This window comes from Lichenostomus cassidix, chromosome 10 (genome assembly GCF_008360975.1).
Source record: "Lichenostomus cassidix isolate B80296 chromosome 10, HeHo_3.0, whole genome shotgun sequence".
NCBI classification, from domain to species: Eukaryota; Metazoa; Chordata; class Aves; order Passeriformes; family Meliphagidae; genus Lichenostomus; species Lichenostomus cassidix.
In genome coordinates this window covers 16,559,933-16,583,208 of record NC_139491.1, presented here as the reverse complement: position 1 = coordinate 16,583,208, position 23,276 = coordinate 16,559,933, and the positions used below count along the sequence as shown (strand labels likewise).

The following is a 23,276-nucleotide window of genomic DNA, read 5'->3' as shown; positions in this document are numbered from 1 at the left end:
TTGCCTTTTGCCTGTGTTTTATTGGTTCAGAGCTCAAGTGTGAGGGTTACAAGGTCATTGCAGCTTGGGTGAGGACGCTCAGAAGCATTTGGCAGCATTAAGACAGGGACAGAACTTGTTCAGCCGTCTTGAAGAAATTCTGTTCTTCATCTAGAATAGAGACCAGAGCTAGTTAGTTCCTATGTTGCCTGGAGGGGGGGGGAAGAAAAAAAAGGAAAGATAAAAAAGTAAGTAAAACTAGCAGTACAGATTTGTGAACAGCATGAAAATAAATTAGACATTCAACTTGGCTTTAAAAATAATTTATATAATTTGCACTTTACTTGTAGTTAATTGAGTAAGTGAAGTCTGCACTTTTCCATTGAATATAAAAATATGTCTGTGGGTGAGGCAGCACTGGAAGTGAGAACACAGCAAAGAAGGGCAGCAGCCCTGGGCCTTGCCAGCTCCTGTCCCAAAGGAAGTGTCACAGGAACATCACCGCTTTATGCTGTTCTGCAAAGGTGGTAAACCAAGTCTGAAAGGTCAGCGAGCACAACGGTAGCGTTTCCCTGAGAAATCAAAACCTGTTTTGAAGCAAGTCCATGGATCTGAGAGGCCAGTGCCAAACAGGAGCCCGTGGGACACCAGGCAGAGCTGTGTGTCACACACCTCGGGAGGGTGGCATAGGCAGAAAAGGTCACAATTGCAGTAAGTCATCGCAAACACCTACTCAAGGAAGGTATTTAAGATTAACTAGGGTGGAATTCTCAAGACTTAATGCACGTTCACAAAGTTCTTGGTCACTTTGTATTCAGTAGTGCAGTTTAAGTTACATACACTTTCCGCAATTCATTAAATTTGTTAATTCCTCAGATGGGGAAAATGCTCATATCCTGCTCATAACTGATTTTATTTCACAAACTGAACTAAGTACCAAAAATGTGCTCAGAAGAATTCGTGTAGCATTTGTTCACACCAGCAGCTTATTGCTGATGTGCTCTGCTGAAGACAGTAAAATATTTCTGAAGCAACTACAACACATCCAAGAGCACAACTTTTCAGTAGGTTTTGCATTCCATGCCATGCTCTTTCTTTAAAACTCCAGATGGACAGAACATTATTCAACATAAAGGCTTCGTTTATGTATATCACCTCTTGAAGATTAGAATGTTTCTGAAGAAAAATTGTGAAATCTTATATGGATTATTTCAGTATATTTCACGAATTCTACAGAGCCACTAGTCAACCAATTTGGAAGAAGAGTAATTTATGAAAAAGGCAGTTTACCAGATTATAAAAGACGGATATATTCTGTGTGTGTACCAACAACTTGCCTGTAATCTACAAGTGTGCAGTATTTGTATCATAATTGCTGTCTGCAAGCAAAAATAGATCCAGATGGAAGCTGTAATAAATCACCATTTTTATGTAATGTAGGTATGCCTGCTATTTCCTTTTAACAAATGCAGAATGCAAATGTACTTAAAATGTCACTAACTACTGTGAGGACCCAAGGACTGCTGAGCATCTAAACCCAGTTCAGATCTAGGGGATATGTAAGATAATGCTTAAACAGCTGCTCCTAAAGCAGCAAATTCGTCTGCCAGAAGCAGTCTGAAAACAAGCACAACAAAGCAAACCAGAATCAAGAAATAGTGAGGTGTAACAAGGATGGAACTCTTAACTAGAAAGCACACACTTTAGAAGCTGTCATCCATGAGTTTCCCATTTATTCCTTAGGGTGCCCACTTGGATGTCTGAACTATTAACCTGCTTTTTGTCTTGGGTAGATAAAACCCTTCTTTCCTTAGGTTTGCTAATTTTCATACCAATTGTGAGCTGGTGCCAAACGACAATCATTTGAAAGGCAGAAACTATTGCTAATATAACAGCTAAAAGGTATTTGTCAAATCCCTCAATTTGGGACTCGTTGCTCAGTGTTGCAGGATGCTGGACAAACAATATTTGCTATATTGATGCAATGACATTTGTGCTTCAGGTTATTTCAGTCATACCTTTCACATAATGCTGATTTAAAGCAACCACAAATCAGAAAATGTTAACAGCTTAAGTCAGTAGATAATTCTTAATCATACTGAAAATTGTGTCTCATATTACCTTTACAGGCATTGCTCAGAAGTTACTTTGAAAGGGCATTTCATGACACTAAATGTCTGGAAAAATGGTTTCGTAGGAAATGGAAGCTTATCAAAATAATATACTTAGATTCAAGTAATCACTACAGGAATAAAGGATTTTTCTGGACAACTCTAAAGAACAGTCAAGTTTAGGAACAGGTAAAACCAGACAAAAACCCTTGTGGTTTATCACCAGTTAAACTAAGCTTTACAGATGCAACTCAGCCAGCCGCCTTTCCACAACAAACACATCAGAAGTAGAGTGGAAAAGCCAACGGTAAAAAAATTACATGGAATATTTAATACAGAATACTCCAAAATGCTTTTCATTATGTAACTTTTATTTGAGACACACATTGTAAAAAAGTTCACATGAAATAATAAAACTATTGGACTATGAAGGTTTTTTTAGGAGCTGGGTTTGGTTTTTTTGTCTATATACATCAATACACAATTAATGATTAGGTTTACAAGTTAACCACATGACAAGTTCACTTTTATCTGCAGGAGATTTTCACATTACACCTTTATACCAGAGGTAAAATGTGCTTAAACACACACAGTAGAACACTTCTATTTCAAAATTAAGCATTTTCTCAAGGACTGTACTTTTTATTCTGAATTTAGTAGCTATATAGCATTAAAATAATGGTAATTGAAGTTTTATTTGCAAAAATGTTCGTAAGGCCATAGGAATGCACTGAAATAGTTAAATTCACCAGAAACGAGAAAAATCAATGTAAATCCTGCGGTTTTTGGAAGAAAGAAATACAAGTTTTATTTATGAGAATGGTATAAGCAGTTCAGTGAATGGAGGAGAAAAAAGACCTATTATCACTTACAGACCAATCCTTAGCAAGTTTAACATTGCAAAAATTCCATTACATTAACAGGTAACCAAACAACAGATGCATTTTCACAAATAACACATTTATGCATTTTACATATTATTCATGTACTTTCAAATCATTATGCATTCACAATATTTTAATGTGATATGTACATTCAAGACTCCTTTATTCACTTGTGAAAATGATCCACGTAATTCACTTAACTTCAGCAGACTAGTATGAAAAAGTTACTTACAATGGGAAATATCTTCTGTAAAAGGAACTACAGGTCTGAAAAGTCAATCAGCATTTTTGAGACTGTCCCCCAAAGAGAAAAGTGAGCTGCATTAAGTTTCATGAGTGGTTTAAGCTTTAGCAATATTAGAACTCCCAGATAAGTAAATAACATATTCTATATACACTCAACAAAATCTTCTTGTGCATGTTTTGCTGAGCACAGACTGAAAGCTAAAATTGCAAAGCACTGAGACCAGTGTTTTTCACTTGGCTTTTCTTTAAAACCATTTAGAAAAATATTGGTCAACAAATAGTGCACAGGCATGGGGCTGAGGGAAAGTTCTCCTAAAACTCCAAAGCATAAGCAGCATTTTTGTTTTATCGAAATCCACCAAAAAATGTCTGCTTTCCTGAAAGGTTAATGGCAATGTCTGGAAGAAAACAGAAATACATTTGCTGCTTAATGCACAATAAGTACATGACTTTCATTCTAATGGGCATTAGAGTACTAACTAGTTGACTGAGGTATAGTTAAGAGTCCTTCAAAACTTAAGATTATATAGTCTTGAGCAAAGTAGCAACAGAGACTGCACAAAACAATCATAGTGATATTAGAAAAGCCTGTAACACCCAGCATCTGATGCGTAGGCAGAACATACCATTATCATCACCCGCTTGTCTAGAGGAAAACAGAGCTAAAATATCCCAGTAAAACATACAGCTGATTTGCACGCTAAGATACAGCACATTTTTCCATGTCTGCCAGGGCAGACTGTACACAGAAAGGTCTCTACTGACCAAAAGTTAGCACACTGATAAAGTGCAGCCACTCAGCCATTTAATACTGCTGGAGAAGTGGGGTGGGGGCAAAGACACAAAGAAAGAAATCTGCATTTTACCTTATCCATAAGACCACATGAAATTAGAATTCTTCAGTTTCAGCAGATGACAACAAAATTGCATTAAATTCTTCTACAAATAGAAAAAGATGAACTGTACATGAACAATAAGCAAAGTGAAATATTTACTGCAGTCTTTCTCATGCATAAAGTGAATTTCCTATGGTCTTACCTCACATTTATGTACAGTTTAGCACAGCTAAATGTAAGAAAATAGCAAGTTTTTTTTTTCTCCCTCCCACCCTCCCCCGTACAGAGCAGATACCCCAATTTGCTGCTGCTTCAAGAAGCACTTCATAGACTCTACTACTTACAGGCTCTTTCAAAGGGAAGTTCATGGAGACTAATATTGAATGAACATTTAACCACACAGCCAAGACAGGAAAAACAATACAAAGCATTCTGTAAACAGTGCCAAACACAGAACATGTCAGTTTTGGTTTGCAGACAACCCCTGAGATAAAAATCAAAGTATTACGACACCAAATAAGTCAGAGGTAAATTACTGAAAATAAACAACATTCATAATTGGTGTCACAACACTTTCTGTATAGAAGCACTTTTTTTAACCATACAGAAAACATAACTGCTTTAGCCTGTCCAAGAAAAACATCAAGGGTAGACAACAGAGCAGTTAGGGTTGCTTTGTTTTTTCACTAAACCTTGTTGCCATGAAGGTTTCTCTGTTCTAGTGCAGCAACAGCAGTTCATGAGATCCACCATCTAGTTACAAGAACAACTTCTATTAAACTACACATGGGGACAGGTTGATAACCACTGAAAACTTTTATGGAACCAGCTACTAACATTAAACCTTTTAAAATCAAAAGCTTTAAATCTAACGCTATTGGCCTGTTCACTTTCAAACTATTTGGAACAGACTCAGAGATGACAAATTCAGTACCTGACACAACAAAATGAAGTGGTTATCTGTGGTAGCAACCAACTCACTGTTTACAACTCCAGACAACGAAGTGAAGCAAAAGCAAGCACGTCAGACGTTTCCTTTGACAATGACAGAACACACCCATCCCCTAACAGCAAACATGCTGGACACAAACTTGTAGTTAAAGCTTACAATGGTCCACGTTTGGCACACCAACAGAACTAAAGCACCTGTTTTAATTGCTCAATTAAAATTTTAATTTTCCTCAATTTAAATTAAGGAAATTTATCAGAAGACAATAAAAAAGTAGTAGAACAAAGACTAGGTTATACAATGCTCAGTTGAGTAAAAAAGGCAACTATGTTTCACCTCTGCTTCTAACAGTCTAGGTCACTGTTTTTGTACCAGTTTTTGATGAAAAAACAACTGCTCGAGGAGACCAAAGACACACATTCAGCATTAACTGCATAACTAGGAGTACATTATAGCCCTAATGCGAGGCTTCCTTAGTGCCAAAACTTGAGATACTTTAGCAACTGCCCAGGAAGCTTGGGTTTGGACACCTCTGTTGTCAAGGGTCGACACTTACAGATGTTAACAAACTACCCTTAGAACTAAGAGTAGAAATGGAAGTCACCTTTAGAAGCAGTCATTTCTGAACAAGTGAATCCACAGAGAGGTTACTCAAAACTCATGCATTCAGCTTCCACAAGCCACTTAAGTGATAGTGACGAGGCCAATTTGTGGTGATGATTTCAAATCCAGAGTGTACTTCCTCATCAGAAACAAAAAAAGGTGCAGACAGTCTGAGCTAACAAAGGGAAGTTAAGTGAGGAAAGACACTGTGTTTATTCAAATAACTGAAAGGTGCATCTGTGAATCAGACAGTGACTGGCAATTCAGAACACAACTTTGCTAAGTCTGGTAAGGAAAGAAAAGCAACGTACTACATTCAGAATAGAAGCCATAGCTTCTGCATAAACAGATTTGTGCATCTAAGAGACAAAATCTGTACAAATTGTTAAATGCCAATTGTTACAGTAATTCTCATCACTAAGAGCGACAACATCCATACTGCATGGCCACAAGTATACAGCATAGAAAATAATGGAAGTGAGACTTAATTTTTCCCCTGGCTCTTCTGCTTGAAAATAAATTTGTTTAAAACGAAAAAGAAAACTGTGCACAAATCTGTTAAGAATCTTACAAGTCAAACTGTGCAAATACAAATGTAAGATTGTGCTGTAACAGGCAGTAAGAGGCCAATATGGATGTGCAAAGTTAAAAGAAACATAGCAGCTTTTGCAACAGGCAATAAACAGAAAGTAAAAAAGGAAAACAAGTTAAATCTTGCATTTGTGTCTCCACTTCATAGCTTCCATATCTGAGAAAGAAGAGCCTGACAGGTCAATAGGCTTAGTGAGCAAAATCCACTTGGTATTTGTGTATCGCAGTCTACGTTCAATGGAGCTCTCAGCAGCAGCTTGGTGGTATTATTTCTGAGGCTTTGTGACCCTGTGCTTTCAAAGAAGCAGAAAAGGTTCTAAGTGTGCTGCAGTCTATCATTAGAAGTTCATCAAAGTAGCGTGCATCGAAAGAAGCTGCTCTTCTTAGATCGATTTTCTGTTATTTTTACTGGCCCACCTGCCCCCGTCGAACTGTTGTCATTCTGAAAGAGAAAAGAGTATCAACATCGTAAAATGCAGAAAAAAATACCTCTAGCTTTCCTAGTCTCCCTCCCTACTTCCCTGCTTGCAAGGCAATAACCAGAGCAAAGATCTGCTGCAGCTTAAGCTCCTCACTTGGAGTTTTTACCAAGTTAATCACTTGGTAAAACTCTCTATACAAAAAATAAACATTTACATAACAATCCAGATCTCAAGAATTAGCTGGAGAAGAGACTACATAGTAAAGCACAGATCGCACTATTGCATTTTGGAAGAACACATCAGTTTCAGGCTGCCCAATAATTAATGTTCATGCAAAATAATGAATAGTTATGCACTGATGTGTTACAAAGTGTGATAAATCACTGTTTGCTAGTGATTTATCTGTAATCCCTACAGTAATCCCCAGGAGTTTTTTGGTAGGGCTACTACTCAGCCAATTATGATAGCTGTCTTCTCACTGTATCTAGTTTGCATGATAATTGGAAATACAAACCATTTTTCTGTTGAGCTTTGTCATAATGTCCCGTGCAAGTGTGAAAAACGCCTGGTGAGGAGTGGAAATAAAGACAAAACAAACAAGAGTTAGTCATAAGACACATTAAGTACACGATAGATTTGGAATAGCCAGACACATTAACAATACAGTGTTCTGTAGGCCACTAAAAGCACTTTGAGTTACTGATCTGTACAGTATCTGTATACCTAAAACTTCAGTAAACATCCTTTCAAAAAAACCCTATTTATTTTTAGTTTCCATCTCACCAATCCTTGAAGCAAGTAAAAAGACCTTCCCATTGCATACCTCTGGGGGGAGAAAGAAAAATCAGCTGAAGAGAAGGCTGCATATACTAATCCTGTTTTTATTTCTCCCCCAAACTGAACTGTCCATCAGAATTAGAAACCCTCTTGAGGAGGGCAAGAGTGGGCATTCACTTTAGGGTTAGCTTGCTTTCTGTCCTCCAAAAGCTTTGCTCCTGGACTATCTATAAGGCTATTTAAGCTTCCAATATCTCTATTAAAAACAAAACAAAGCAAAACAAAACAAAAAACCCTGGCAATAAATACTCTGGCAAATCTCTGGCATATCTCAGCATCCCAGATTTCAATGTATGAAGGAGCAAGGAAACTTCTGTAGAAAGAAAATTCTGCAATTCCCCAGAAGCAGGAAAAAGCAAGACTTTAGGCTATCTGGAGATTCTAATAATCAAAGGACAGTTCCAGAATGTAAGAAGTGTAAACACTTCCCCTCTCATTGTGTTTGGAATATATCCAAAGACAGACATTAATTTAATGTAAATAAATCACAAAAAATAAATTAATTCACTTCTGATCTCAAGAATATCACAATCATGTAATTCCCCCCAAGTTAAGTATTTGGTGGAAAGTAAACTAAATCATTAGGGATTGCCAAATGTCTACACCAGCTGCGTTTTTTTAATGCTTTCTTCACCATTCACATGACAATTTAAAAAAAATATTCAGAAAGCCAAATAGTTTAGAGTAAGCACAAACTATTTAGTGTGTTGTGGTGCATTTCATGACCTGCGGGAGTTGAAAATGAAACTGCCACGTCATGACAGAGCAAGTCAACCGTCCAGAGGAACTCAACTATCCACTCTGCTATTAACTGCCCATGGTCCCACTTCCAGTGCCTGCTCTAAGAACCACAGGGATTCTGTGAAAATCAGTTCAAGGTGCTGCACCAGGATCAGTCCATTCTAACTCTACCCGGTAAAACAATCACCCTGCAATCAGAAAAAAACACATCTGGCTGGCACAACATCCCTCATGTTATTTTAAAGTAACAATGTCTTCAGTTTCTAATTAATTGGTCAGATGCACGATCTGAATTAAGTAGGTGTTTGCAGGACTTGTAAAGAATATCCCATATTAAAGCTTTTAAATGATTACGTACAGTGACAACACTTAAGAACAATGAATGATGAATGAATCTCAATGTAACTACCTTTGGATATAGCTATTTTTTGTCCACACTTTTCATACAGTTCAGATCCTCCCCCCACTCTCCCTGAGATGACAGGAGTGATTTATGGTAAGATAGACTGGACTTGAGCCACTCTTCCTTCCGACTCTATGTCCTTATGCTCTTGTCCTTATGGACTTAAGGACTCTATGTCCTTATGCTCTCATAAATAGGGATCTTGTGGTCTTAGCATAAAATTTATTTGCAGGAAAACAGATTGTAAATCTGTAGATAACATTGTAAGTCTTCTTCCTCCTCTAACATGAGCTTATGACCTGGTGTTCCAGGTTAACACACAATTTTTCAGTCTCATCTGCACAGCACGCATTTAGTAGTAACCTGAAGGCTCCTGACACAGTAGCACATTATCCTGAAAAAAACTTGAATCCCATTTCCTGCACAAAGCACTGTTCTAAAATGACACCTATTCCTTGTCCAAAAGGACGTGAAATTTAAATAGCAAGACACAGATATCTAAAGCAACCACTTGCTACAGTAATAGTAGACCACTCTGTTAACACCCATACGTAAAACTATTTCAGACATTACCAGAAAATGAGCAACAGTTGGATTGTAGCAGTAGACCCAGGAGCACAGCTGGGACTTCAGGTCCTGGGCTAGGTGAGAAAGCCCAGCAGATCATGGAACGTATCTCCACAGAAGTAATTCAAGAAACACCCAAGTGTAACACCCATCTCTTACCTCTTCCACGTTTATGCTGGACTTTGCACTTGTCTCCAAAAACTTGATTCCATAATCAATTGCTAACTGGAAGACAGATTAAAGTTTTTCAGTGGTTTTGAAGTTCCTTTGTAAAACCAATGTTTCCTACATAGTTTCAAAATAGGTTCATAATAGAATAGGTGCTGCATGCTGCAACAAGCTTTAAAAACCAAATCAAACAAATTTCACTTCTATTTTCTCTTGCAAGAACATTGAAGACAATTAGATAAAATCCTAGAACTGGCCATACCCTCACATAAAGTCAAAACACTATATACAAAACTTTATACTGAGATCTAGAATACTTCATGCTATAGCAAAGGTCAACTTTCTTTCCAGGATCTTGCCCTCAAAACAACAGTACCATTAAATTTATTCAAACTTGAAGACAGTCAAGTGCTATTTAAAAACAAAACTCCCCAAACTTGGCATCCTGTACATATAAAAGTTTCTGAAACAACAGATTTGAGACCCATTCTCTCTCATACACCTAAAACATACCGAACATCCAGAAGCTAGAATCCTAGGAAAAGTAGGCTTCTAAACAGGGTATATTACCAAATCTTACCTTCTCGCCTTTCTCTTTTGAAACTTGTCTTTTTTCATTCATATCACATTTGTTACCCAAGATCATTCTTTCTACATCTGAAGAGGCATGCTGGAAGAAGAAAAAGTAATCTCTCAGGAACAAAGTGCATCATTGTTTAAAAGAAACTTGTGTGTCAAACTCCTCCACAACAGACAATTTCATTTTAGAGAAATTATCTACTATGAAGGCATTACTGAGAGAGACTGACTTTTGAAATAAGCAATTAAAATACTAAAATAGGTTGAAATAAATACTCTTAGATTACATTTGCCCAAGTATTGTTATAGATCAAATGTGTACCACGAGCTCTGTAGCAGGCTGCACATATGAACAGGCATTTGGCTATTCTGGAAATGTAACACTACACACTTTACTTCCAAGTGGTGCAAGGCCATATGTGTTGACAACTATAATAAAAGTGAGTAGTTACTTGATTTTTATTCAGGGAAACCGTAAGATGGAACAAAGCACTTACCTCCTCTATGTTTCTTATCCAGTTTTTTATGTTGTCAAAAGACTTTTCATTTGTGATGTCATACACCAGCATAATTCCCTAAATAAAGTTAGGAAAATCTAGTTAGATGAGATAATACTATTGGCTGACTTTTGATGTATGCTGTAGGTTTAATTATACTTCCAAAGAAATTCAACATAGGATTACAGGTGAGTAAGTCTTTTCTCAAGGCATTACGCCATGGCTGGGAATTTACCCAAAACATTACTATTTAAATCTTTTGCCACTGTTAGAGGTCAAACACACCACCTATAAAAAGCTTTTAATTATTAGCCTGTCGTCAGGCAGAGTTTAGAAATTCTACTAAACCAGAAACCAGAATTCTAGGGTTAAAGTCAGGTTTAGATGCAGCAGCTTTAAGCAGTCCAATACGCCAAACCTGTGAGCTCCAATCTGCTGGGGCCAGCAGACACTTCCACAGCAAAGCTGCCCCTGGAGCTCTCCCAGAAGCTTTCTCTTTCCAACAGGTCTGTACATATACTGGCATGGGATCTCAACAGTTAGCACAGCATGGGAAACCACAGAGCCACTGCATTAAGGACCTCTGTCCTTATGCAAGGTTCACTTCAATTTCCTGAGGCCTTTCCAATCATTCCTCATAGGACAAAGAAAAGTCCTTGGCTGTGGACTGAGGAGAAGACCAGCTCACTGCCAAAGCCTTTTTAAGCACTGGAAAGCTCCAATACAGAGCCACAACCATTATTATTTCCCCCTGTGTTCTGTAACAGTGGAGTTATTTGGACCCACAGCCTTTGAATGTCCAGATCTGCTCAAACAAAGCAGTAAGAACCTGTAACAACAGCACAGGTAGTAATCACCAAGTCAAAATTAAAGGTGTCCCAACACAAAGTATCTTAAATCCCAGCATTAAGAACCATTGCAAGCAGTTGTACCATGAAAAGTGCAGGCTCACTTTGACTTCAAGTCACCCTCAATGGAAGAAAAAGTAACACTAGGTGTTGCAGGTGATTGTATTTCTAGCCCAGACTTTGCATTCTCTACTGGCTTAATGAAAAGCAATTCAGTGAAACACACTTTTAATATTAAAGTAATTAATTATCCAGTTTTCAAACACTTCAAGTGTTTAAAGGGGTTGACTGCATTAAAAAAAACCAAAACCTGTCTGATTAAAGCTTGGTGATTTATTTTATTAAAATCTGCAGAAATTTTAATTATATTAAAAAAGACAATAGGGCTTGAAGTTTCATCACAAAAAGCAGGCCTAGACCAAGTACAAGCACGTTTAAAAAAGGAAAAACAAACAGAAAACCCCAAACCAAATCATTCATCCCCCACATCTCAAGCCACAATTATCCAGTCCTCCAGTGGAAGACTTACACGACACAACCTGAGGAACAGCAAACCAGTTCCACTAGTTGAGTTTGATTTTCTGAAGTGTGAGCACTCACCATGGCTCCTCTGTAGTAAGCTGTCGTGATTGTGCGGAATCTCTCCTGGCCTGCTGTGTCCCTACAGTTCAGTGAAAGAAAGGATTTGTTTTACACTCATCAGAGATGTCTTTTTAAACACAGTAACAATGCGTTGATACTTGTTCATTAGGAAGAATACACCTTTGGCTGTTTGCACAAGTTTCTTCAGCCTCAGCAGCTTTGTCACTCCCAAGCTACCCTCACTACATCACCGGTTAGAGCAGCACCAGAAAAATGGCACAAAACCATTCATGGTTTCCATGCAAGCAATAAAACTCAGCACTACACAGCCTGCCCTACTGTAATTAAAAAAAAAAAAAAGCTCTAATGCATCCAAGTCCTGTCTTAAACAAAAGTTAAAACACACAGCAGTAAAATACTTCAGGATAGTGCACTGTCACATACAGTTTGCTGCTGAAGTCAGCCACACCTCAGTGTGCTGGGGTTTTGTCCTGGGTGCTTGAAAGCAGGACCTGCCCGTGAGTGAACCAGCAGACCCAAGTGTTTGGCTACCAGTCACACCTCTGGAGAGCTGAGCCCCACAGGTCTAACAAAAACCAGCTTTTTAAACTAATATTACAGACAAAATTTTTACCAGCCACTTCTAGTACTGCACCTCCTTAGTCACAAGCATTCTGGCTCACATGCAAGTATCACAATGATCTTTGCTAGAAAATGAGAAATCAGCCAGAGCCCTAGAGCAGCAGCATTTTAAGAGTTTGGCAAGAGTAGCAACACTACTCCAAAAATACTCATCTGCTGCTATCAGAAGACTCAGTTTCTACTAAGCCACCATGCAAGGAAGGGGAGCATTATCACTCAGCTGTGCCTTGGTGAGTAGAAACAGGTATCACAGTATCAGAGGAGATTACATTTTATTGGCTTGCATATTTTAGTTTACAGCTACTGAGTTAATATTTCTCCTCCATAAGGAAAAGTTAAGAGCACATTTAACAGGACAGCATCTGATAAAAGTTGCTGCAATGCTTGCATGTGAACAGGCTATTTCCTGTGCTGCTGAAGCAGAACTACTCCAAGAGCAAGCTAGAAGAAAGCATAAAAGTTATGGACAGTCAGTGAATAAAAGCTATGAAACTTCTGGTACACTGAAGCTCAAAAGCTATGAAGTATTCTAAGTGAACTCAAGTCTCCGAAAATTGAATTACATTGGAATACTTACCATATCTGTAGCTTGATTTTCTTTCCATCTAATTCTACTGTTCTGATCTTGAAGTCGATTCCTGACAGACAAAGAGATACTCTTAAGTTTTGCAATTAATGAAAAGGAAGTGTTCTGTTTCCTTCTGGCAATTTGGTAAGAGCAAACTCAGTCAAAAGAACTATTCTGAAGCTGCCATTTCTTCCACACACTTAAAAGTGCTGAGAATGCACAAAGGTTTTCAGCTATGTCCAACATCTCAAGGATAAATTATTCTGCACAATGAAAGTAGACCAAACTCAGACTCACTACTAGTTAGTCAAGATCATTAGATTAAGGCTTGATCTCCAAATCTCCCATTTTACACCAATAAGGTCACTAGTCTGAATGTGTATTTCTCCTGAACTTTTGACTAGTCCCTGCAGTTCAAGTGAATTCCCTGGTACCTGTGGCTCTGAGTTAAAAGCACATCCTGGGACTCCTTAGCTCCTTTTCAAAACCAACATCTACTTTTTATGTAATCTAATCAGACATCACAGTAAATTGTAATACAACACAGGAGATGTAAGACTTCTTTTTCAAGAACACTCATTTAGGCACAATTTAGATTTTCTAGGAAGCTCCATAAAGTATCTCTCCTTTTTCCCCTTACACTTCCACATGATACCCATCAGTTCTCAGCTTGATTTTGAAAACAAATTTCAGATTTTAAGCCATAGGTTTTAAAAAATATTAAAAAAATTATTTCAGGACTTATTAATATCTTTTTAAGGTTTAGAGGGGTGAAATGTATTTCCAAACAGACTATCCTTTATCCTAACTACTTCAACTTTTGCAGCTCTGAGTCTATACTACAACATAGGTCAAATTGAGACTGCTCAAGTCTCACTCCTACAAGACTGCCAGATTCTTCAATCCTGTGACAGTACCCCCCAAATGAGTTGGTTTGGAAACAAATGGCTCACTTTTTCTTCAAAATAGCTGTCATTTAGTTGTAGTTTGAAAAAGATGGGGTTAAGTTAGAACAAATTAAATAAACTTTCTTAAGATGAAATTTAATTGACAATTATCAAGAGTATCTTAATTGGAAAAATGCTGTTTCTAGCCTTAAGAATTCATCCATCCATTAAACAGGAAGCTATGGGAGTTTTTAATACACCACAGTAGAATCTGAATATGAAGTATCGATGTTCATTAGCTATTTGAATTTCATTCTTCTCACATGCAATATTACTATTTTAATATACTGAAAAAAACCAAGTTTCAGCCACTTAATCTTAATGTGCCATGGATACATAGTTCAGCTCATTAGTTAGAATACAAATTATGAGCAAAAATATCACATCAGCACTTTAACAGCATATGAAATTAATTGCATTAATTTAAAATGCTATGATTACTACTACAATTGCAATTTCACAAGGTTCACTGGTAGATTTACAGGAAAAAAGATACTTTTATTAATTCACACTCTTCTAAAAATGACATGAGAATTATATGTACTTTCAGAAAAACCCTGTTCCATGTAACAAGTTTGGCAAGTGTTTTCATTTTACACTGGAGAGGATTTTGCCTCCCTTGTTGTAAAGATTTTTCTCCTAACTAGGTGCAATCACAGCTGCTGAAATCACAGATAATTGTATTCAGGTCTGAAAACAAATAACCTTTGCTCTGAATAGATTTTGTTTTGGCCTCAAAGGTTATAAAGCACAAATACGGATTTCTCTGGAAAGAGCATTGTTTCATGCAACAGCAAATTAAATCAGTTTTAAAAGCTCATTTGTGTCTAGGCCTGAAGCTTTAGTACAACAACTATCAGGAAAACTAGGTTCAGAGACTGCAGTGGTTTAAAGAGAATTCTGCCTGCGCTGTGAACTACTGAAGCTAGGACACATCAGCACAAGCAGTCACAGACTCCTGTAGGGTTGGCTTTCTGAGAAGGACTCCTGACTGCAGCCTAAGCTTCCCATGTGCACCAACCAATCCAGGTCTTGCACAGACTGGTTTCTTGTGGTTACTCATTTCCCTTGCAGCACTGAAATGATTTATACAACCATTCCTTTGCTCACTTCTAAAAGTCAGGACCTGCACAAAAAACCTTTTCTCAGAACTTAAGACTTCTAGTATGAACTTCATTAAGACTCTCAAAGATTCATTTCAAAGCTAAAATAAGACTATAAGGCGAAAGGCTGTAAGCACCTCTGTAAGTACCTCTGCAACTGCAACTTTTTAAAGGTTAAAGTGAACCAAAAACTGATGTTACTTTTGTTCTGTCGCTTCAGTATCAGGAAGTGGTGAGCTCCACATGGTCAGAGCAAGCCTGGTGACATGTGCTGCCACTTCCTGCCAAGTGCACTTGCATGGCTAAGTACAAGCCACGATCTGGTTACAGCTACACTGAAATTACACCATGTCAAACACTCCAACAGCAGCATTTCAACAGTAATTCCTGACAGAAGACTTCCTGTATTTATTCATTCTTCTTTTGTACAGTCAGACACTGGGATACAGAAGTTTGAAAAGTTACTCAGGCCAAATAAAGAAGAGTCATTTGTGAATCAAAGTTTGATTGCAAAGGATCACACAGCTTGCAGTTTTAAAATGCAATATGAAATGCTGTTTTTCCAATAGAGAGAAAAAGCCCAGAAACATTTGGATGTCCATCTGAAGTTAAGTTTTAGAAGCTTTTAGAAAACACACATCCAGATTGATTCTTAAGAGAGCAAATGCTAGCAGGATAATTATCTTTAACTGCTAAAGTGGAGTTGTCACATGAAAGTCTGATACACTGGTGCCCACCTACCATGCCAGTAAATATTAGATCAGAGCTATACAGAAGCATTTGCTGCAGAAACCACAAACTTGCATTCTGCAAGGATGGAGCCCAGGCTGCAATCTGAACTGTGCATTATTTAGGGCTCTAATTGCTTGCATTTCCCTTGCAGCATGGCATGAAAGTAGCTGAGGGCTTATTGTTCTTCAAAATCCTTTCCGGATCCTTGCTAACTATAAGGATGCATCCTCTCTCCTCACTTTTCTGAGGGTATTTGCTTCCATAGCTTCCAACAACACTATCTAAGAATACACTGGGCAGCATCATTAGTGCCACATGAAGATTCCCACAGGAAACCACGGCAGCTTTATGCTGCTGTGTCTACCTTGCATTGCTGTGCAAAGCTAATAAAATTCAGGGCATGCCACTGTTCACTGCCACACAGCCAAATGCCACGGGCTAGGGGATTGGCCTCCCCTGGCCTCCCTTGGTTTAGCCCAGGAAGTCATCTCCATCTCATATCCCAAAGCTCTTCTGCCACCACCTCTTCCACCACTCTACTCCCCAGCTACATTTCTTCTTTTTCCAACCCACCTGGGCAGATTTCACCCATAATTAAGCTGAAATGCAATCATTTTAAAGAGACATCTTGAAATATTAGAAAGGGCCCACAATATTACAATAGTAACCATCCAGGGCTGCCCAGCAGTATGTATGGAGAGATTCCTTTTCCAGCTCTAGTACCAGTGGTTTTCTACCATGAACCTTACAAACTGGCCCAACACAATTGTTACAGGAATGGAAGGACAAACTGAGCAGGGAGGCTGAAAAAGTTCATTTTGTTACTTTAGTTTTTAGAACAGTAGCTTACTCTCAGAGCATCACTGTTGCTCTTTTGTTCTTCCCTCACCCCGATTTAAACCCTGCAGCCATCAGAGACAATATCTCAGGTTTTTCATGCTACAGTATCTGTTCCAGCTAGGACTCCACTACAACTTCTCCCTACATAGTACCACTGTTTGGACAGATTGTCTTGTTTCTTCTTTTCAACAAAATTACTGTTGCAGAAAATGCTACAGCACAAAGAAACCAAAGAAACCAAACCCAAGTATTCTGGTTGGAGCCAGTAAGCTGTTCCAACTGTACCAGAAAATAATTCCTGAAGGTAAAGGGTTCTAGGGTCTTCAGTCTGCTCAGCAAAATGCTTCTGGAACGGTCACATTCTTGAATGTTTTTTATGAACAGGAAAAGGCAGACAGAAAAGAAACATATACAAATGAGTGTTAAAAAACCAAGCCAAAACCAAAAGTCCTGCCACTGGCAGGCAAATATTAGAATTCTTAATCTCTACCTTTATTACCCAATTCACCAGTACTTTAAGTTAATTTTTCACATGGCTCAACACTAGTTTGCAGCAGCTGGACCTTATATTGTTGTAGCAGGAAATCAACACCTTTCAGGATGCAAATAAACACCAATCTCTGACAGCATACACTAGCCTGGATAGCCTACCCCAGCAGGGTATTTCTCCATGTCTGACAAATCAATATTTTATTTTACTTTTAAAAATTATTGAATGTACTAGTATTTTAAATTGTTTACCTGTGGGGTTTTTTTTAATATATAAGCTTAGGAAATTTTAAGAAGTCAGTGAACACAAAAATTGACAAAGGAGCTGTAAAAAAATGAATACCTGATTTGCTCACTAGAAAACAGTCTTATTTTAGTCCAATCTATCAAAGAACATAAAAGATGCACCACAGTCTATTAAAACAAAAAGGGAACTGTTTTGCATGACCTGCATATAGTTAAAGCCTCACCCTCTTAAAGAAGCTGTCTTCCTACTTTTCTAAATCTTACCTTAATCCTTTGAAGTAAGAATGGAAGAATTAAATGGAAATAAAACATTTTTTTAAATGGGATTCCCTGGTAAACAGAACTTTGTGGCACTTACCACCACTGGACACAGACCACAATAAAAAGGAATGCATTACAAGACTGGGGAAGGAGTCAAGGCACAAAGTCTCATTACCCTTTTAAGCAAACCAGCATGAGAAAAATAGGAATTTATGCATCAAATTTCAAGCTGGGTTTGATCCAACTTCACAGCATTGGTCCTTCCTAGCCTACTGTGTTTACATGTGAGGTTTTGATTTTTTTCAATGGGCCAAGCTGGAAAAGAACATCTTACAAATTCTTTACTGTGAGACATATAAGAGTCTTAAGAGATACAAAAGGAAAGGAAAATGGTTTCTGCAGTCACTTGGGTTAAGTGAATTTAAAGCACCTTCAAGCCAAGCAAGGAGATTTGTAACTTCAAAAAAAAAAAAAGGAAGTGAGAAGAGGCACATAACTGAAAACCAATATGCTTCACCCTCAGTTTGCTGACTCCTGGGAGAGAATTACTTGGAAAACACTTCTCCCTATAGGCTGTGCACCTTGTGAGCAGCAAGTGGCTGAAGCTGCACGAAAGAGCAGCTGAGCTGGAAAACAGCAGTGCTCCACAGCACAGCTGCTCCAGCTGCTGCTGTCCTGCTCATCCTTCCAAGGGTGCCTTGGAAGCTGAGAGCACCAGCACAAGCCTGGCATCCCTGAGACACAGCAGCAGTTCAGCATCATCTGCTGCCAGGGCATCTCCACAGCACACACTCTGAGGGGCTGTGAGCTCTGAAGGCCCTGTCACACACCTCTGCCACCACGAGGTGACACACACCAGATACCAGCCCTGATCACACAGGAGCTGGGTGTGTACACACAGGAACAGAGCTCAGGAGTTTCATCATCTTCCATGGACAGACCTACAGCACAAAACTCCAGAAACTTCTCATATATCCAACAGCTGAGGGACATCAATTTGTTCCCACAGATTTTCCCCACAAGCTTACCCAGGGATTACTCCTTATTTGTTGTTCTCAGCAGGAGGTGTTGCAGGGTTTGGATTAAATACACAACTATTTTTTTATGTGGTTTTCAATACAAAACTTTCTTGTGCTACATCAGTATACTGTCTCAATCTATAAAGGTAGATAAATGAAGCTTCAGAAATTTGCTTTTATATTAGATCTTTCCAGAATAATTCTAGTAAAAATTAAAAATTACTAAGTAGGAGCCAAGATCAGCGTAAAAGGCAGGGTGGGGAACCCTTGCAACATACCAGTGTGTCATACAGCCTCATACAAAAGAACAAAGTCTAATAATTTTGAACTTGAACATTTGGCTTTAGTCCCTAGTAACATCTCCAAAGAATTTTCAGATGATCTCAGCAATGTCTTGTATCAGTATGTAAATTAAAGAGGCAGCAGTCTTTTATTGCACCCATTCAAAAATGCAGCAGGCTAATACGAGGCAACACACCAGGGTAAAGGTCAACATTTCTTCAAAAGTTGTAAAATTAATTATTTTAGAATTGAACACAAGTGCAGACAGTTTTAGTTACTCTTTCACAACTTAGAGGGACAAACTGTATTCCACTCCTCCTGGGCAGCCCAGGTTACACTAGTAACCTCGAGTGGGCTGATGAATAGACTCCCTGAGGTTAACTGGCCTTTCTTCATCTAACTCTTCATCCACACAAAGAACACAACACTAGTGTCCCACCCAACAAGGCACAGAGCAGTGTCTTGCACCTTGGAAGTTATTAATACAGTAAGGCTCTTAGAGTCTAAACACTGGCAAAACCAACATATACAAATGGCTAAAGTAGGTAAGGCAATAAAGAACGGAGATGCCATGTGTATGTGTAACATAAGGCAGTTTCCTCCTCCTAAGGCCTTGAAACTTATGACCAAGATCAGCTCAATGCTCAGGGTGCCAAGCAAACTGCCACTTCCTCCAGCACGTGTCCCCTCAGCTATGGCACAGCTGCCACCCTAAGCTTCCTTTCTTAAGATAAGCTACTTTCTACTTAAAAGAGAACAAGGGATTCAGAACACAATTTATAATCAACAGAATTAGACCAACCTACACTTTGAAACATCCCTGGTTTTGACAGCTCAATAACCTACAGTGTGATCTGATCACCACACTAAGATCTGAATCCAGTGCTCTCCAGCCACTTGTTCACACCAGTGCTCCTCTGAGTTCTGCCACCAAACTGTGCACTGCAGTGCTTCAGCGTGGACACTGCAACATCCTGAACACTGAAACTCTCTGAGTTTTCAATTCAATTCACAGACTGCTTCGAGCAACCTTTGAAATGCATGATTTTAAACACAAAAAACACTCAATACAAAACTCAAGACTATAAAAAACATAACAGTAGAAACTTAATACTACTTGACACAAGTGAAATTATTAACTGTCACAACAGCCCAACTTCAAGAGAGCTAAGTTCCTGCAGAATGTTTTAGAACTTACAATCCAGATACTATGAAAGTGCACAAAAATTAACTTATAGTCTACCTCTCATTCTATTTTGAATGTAAGATAAGCTACACTGGGGGGTAACCCAGTTTCATTTAAAATAATTTTTAAATATATTAGAATCATACTACTGATACAGACAGCCAAGCTTGTTTATTTTAAGGATTATTTATAGACTGCCTCTCTCCAAGAGGAATGCATTAACTTGGCTGCTTAGAGAACATATTCCTTTTCACGCCAACATGCAACTGGAGAGCAGCAAACACTAAAACTGGCCAACAGACTTGAGCTGAGGCTGCAGTTTCACAGCTGAAACTGGGGTAGGAACTGCCAGGACCAGGTGTCACAAACAAATCCTTTCCCCCTTTTCTCACTCATCTGTGTGAGTTCCATAATTCAGCTTACCACCATTGGTACGAACAACTGATGGCATAAGCTGAGAGCACAGGTACTCCCAGTCACATCTCTCCTCCTGTGAGTAGCAGAGCACAGGCTCTGTTGAACCAGGCACAGCTGCAGCCCTTGCAGCAGCAGCTACAGGTAGCAGCAGCTCCTGTGTGGATCCCACAGCAGGATATCACCTGCCCAGCTGCAGCTCCAGGGCACTGCAGGAATTGCTCTGCACTTCACACTCCAGCTAGGTAGGAAGAGAAACAGCTGCAATGACCTCCCAGGGACCAACCCCACCCTCACTCAACCTGTAAGGCAGCTGGGGGAGACTTGTGCATCTCTCATCTACTTTGAAGCTCTTCTTTCCCTCACGTCTCTGGGATGTGCAGTGTACAGCTTTCTGCATAATGAAAAAAACCTCTGCCACGTGCTTTAATGGGTAAGAACACCAGATTTCCCATCTAGAAGATGGCTTATGAATACAAATATTTGATTCTTCTTTCAGAAGTCCAGTGCTTAATACAAGATGGCACATGACTGGTCCTTATCAAAAGCATAAATTTATAGGTAAGACAAAAAAAAAAAGACAAAACAAAGAAAAAAAAAAGGAAGCCCAAAAAATCCCAACCCCAAAGTGGAACCCCCAAGAACAGGAAAAAAAGATCCCACACCTCTTGCACATAAACCATCTATGTTTGTAGATGCAGAAAACACAGAAAATGATGTCTTTAATGAAGATAAGGCTAACTGAATATTGCTGTTAGGAAAAAGAAAAAGAATAATTACTTTATCCAAAGTTAGCATCTTAGGCATCCAAAAGGTTAAAAAACCGGCTTTTTAAAAAATGCTATGCAACCAGTACTGCCTTACCACCGTGATTTAAAGTTCATTGTTTATTTTTTATATACTATGATTCAGTCATGACAATAAGAACAGGCCAAAAAGATTAGGTTTAGTTTTGTACCCTAATTTGTGGTCCTGGTAAACCTATATGTCTGTCCAGTGAGAAATGGAGATGCCACTTCTTTTTTAAAAAGCCTCTTAAAAGTTTCAGGGCTCTACACAAAACAGGTTATTCAGAGTGAAGAAATAAAGACTTTGGGAGTCCAAACATTGTCTGTTTAAAACAGAAAAGCTGCTACATGAAAAGTGAGCACACCAACTGTCCCAGGATTCACAAAGCAAAGCAAGAACTGGCAAGTCCATAACCACTTAGAGATAAAATGCCCTCACACAGAAGAAACAATGCACTTTGGACCTTCTATTCCAGCAGTGCCTGCAACTGGCACCACATCCAAACCCCATCAGCTGCAGATTTAACACAGTATGGAAAACACCATGGGAACAGCTGGTATAGACAGGTGATCACTGCTGCAGCCCAACAACTCAGACTGCCAAGCACCTCCTTGAGAGGTTCAGAGATGCCACAAGGGCATCAAGAGATAAAAAAATATTCAATTGGATAAAGCTAGAGCAGGTATAAATGACATGTGACCACTGTAAAGACAAAAGTGATGAAATGTTTGGAAGTTTTATAGGAATGCATGAACACTCCACTCACTTTGGAGGGCACAGACCTGCTTACACCAGAAGAAAAACTACAGAGAACAAGAGTATTACCAGGAACATAAACATAGATAAAAATGCAACAAAAAACCCCACATATCAACAATATCACTAGGACAGCTCTTGGCTTTAACTGATACTCGGCCCAAAAGGATCCAAGAAGACCAAAATGTCTCATCCAGAAAGAATTATCTTTGTTAAGATAAATAATCTAATCTAAGAATTTCAGTTAGAGTCTGAAATATAGCTGTGTTTTAGAAGCAACTGTAGAAAGTACCTAGTAAGGCAGCAAAATCAGGCCAAAAAGTCAAAGTAGAAAGTTTAAAGTTACACAAGTTATTTTTACAGACAGCACTCTCAAAAGCCCCAAAACATCATTTTCATCAGAGGTTTTTTAAGTCCATGTTTTAACATGGGGGTAAATAAGAATGTGGGGAGGTTGGGTTATCTTTTGCTTGTTTGTTTGGGAAGTAAAAGGACATGAGAGAAGAAGGCCTGCTTTAACTTCTTACCTGAATGACCAAAACAGACCTTTTTTTGAAAGGTTTTTACTACCTATATTAACAGGCAAAGCCACACAACTTATTAATGAATGCCATACTTTTAATTTTAATTAATTCTTTAATTTCTTCATCTGCTTTTCCTGCTTTGCAGGTTCTAAGTACTCCTCTCTACATCCCTTCTGCTAAGCCAGAGAAGTTCTCCCAGGCAGTTAGCTGCTCTGTATCTTCCTCCTTCCTTCCATGCTTGGGTTGAGATAGATACCTTACTCCATCTTTAATCCCATCAGAAGTTACACCATACAGACAAGATATTTTGATTCAGTAAAGGAAAGCTATTTCCCTCTGGCAGGTAAAAGAAAGAAGGATTTTGTTGGGAGGTGGGGGGTGTGTGGAAGCACTGTATGAGTTCCCTGGCTGGCTTTAGCTTTGCCCAATTTCTTATACTCAGCCTGCTTTTCCTTATTTCCAGATTTGGTGCCACACTCCTACTGGTGACCAGTCTGCTTGCCATACATATAAGACAATGCCACTGACATTCATCATCAGGGTTTTTTTATCCTTTAGTGTCCAATGCAGAAGAGTCTGCACAATGGCAGCAAACTTAACACATCTTAAACTTGGTCAGCCATTTGTTCTCTTTA

At 38.7% G+C, this 23,276-nt stretch overlaps 1 protein-coding gene across 5 annotated transcripts in view; it reads right to left on the bottom strand.

Annotated features, from left to right (window-relative positions):
* RAB8B (RAB8B, member RAS oncogene family) overlaps nucleotides 1-23,276 on the bottom strand; it is a 29,518-nt gene continuing 6,242 nt past the window's right edge. The window contains exons 2-10 of one of the 5 annotated variants that reach the window (XM_085070879.1): nucleotides 13,063-13,123; nucleotides 11,862-11,922; nucleotides 10,414-10,491; nucleotides 9,918-10,007; nucleotides 9,329-9,394; nucleotides 7,136-7,186; nucleotides 6,617-6,641; nucleotides 4,087-4,159; nucleotides 1-188 (exon numbers count right to left, since the gene is read on the bottom strand). In XM_085070879.1, the coding sequence (XP_084927005.1) occupies nucleotides 4,110-4,159; nucleotides 6,617-6,641; nucleotides 7,136-7,186; nucleotides 9,329-9,394; nucleotides 9,918-10,007; nucleotides 10,414-10,491; nucleotides 11,862-11,922; nucleotides 13,063-13,123 (482 nt within the window). In that variant the 3' untranslated portion in view covers nucleotides 1-188; nucleotides 4,087-4,109. Of the gene's footprint in view, nucleotides 189-2,440; nucleotides 6,642-7,135; nucleotides 7,187-9,328; nucleotides 9,395-9,917; nucleotides 10,008-10,413; nucleotides 10,492-11,861; nucleotides 11,923-13,062; nucleotides 13,124-23,276 lie in introns of those variants that run through there. The other 4 variants (XM_085070880.1, XM_085070878.1, XR_014854347.1 and 1 more) reach the window with 4 other exon arrangements.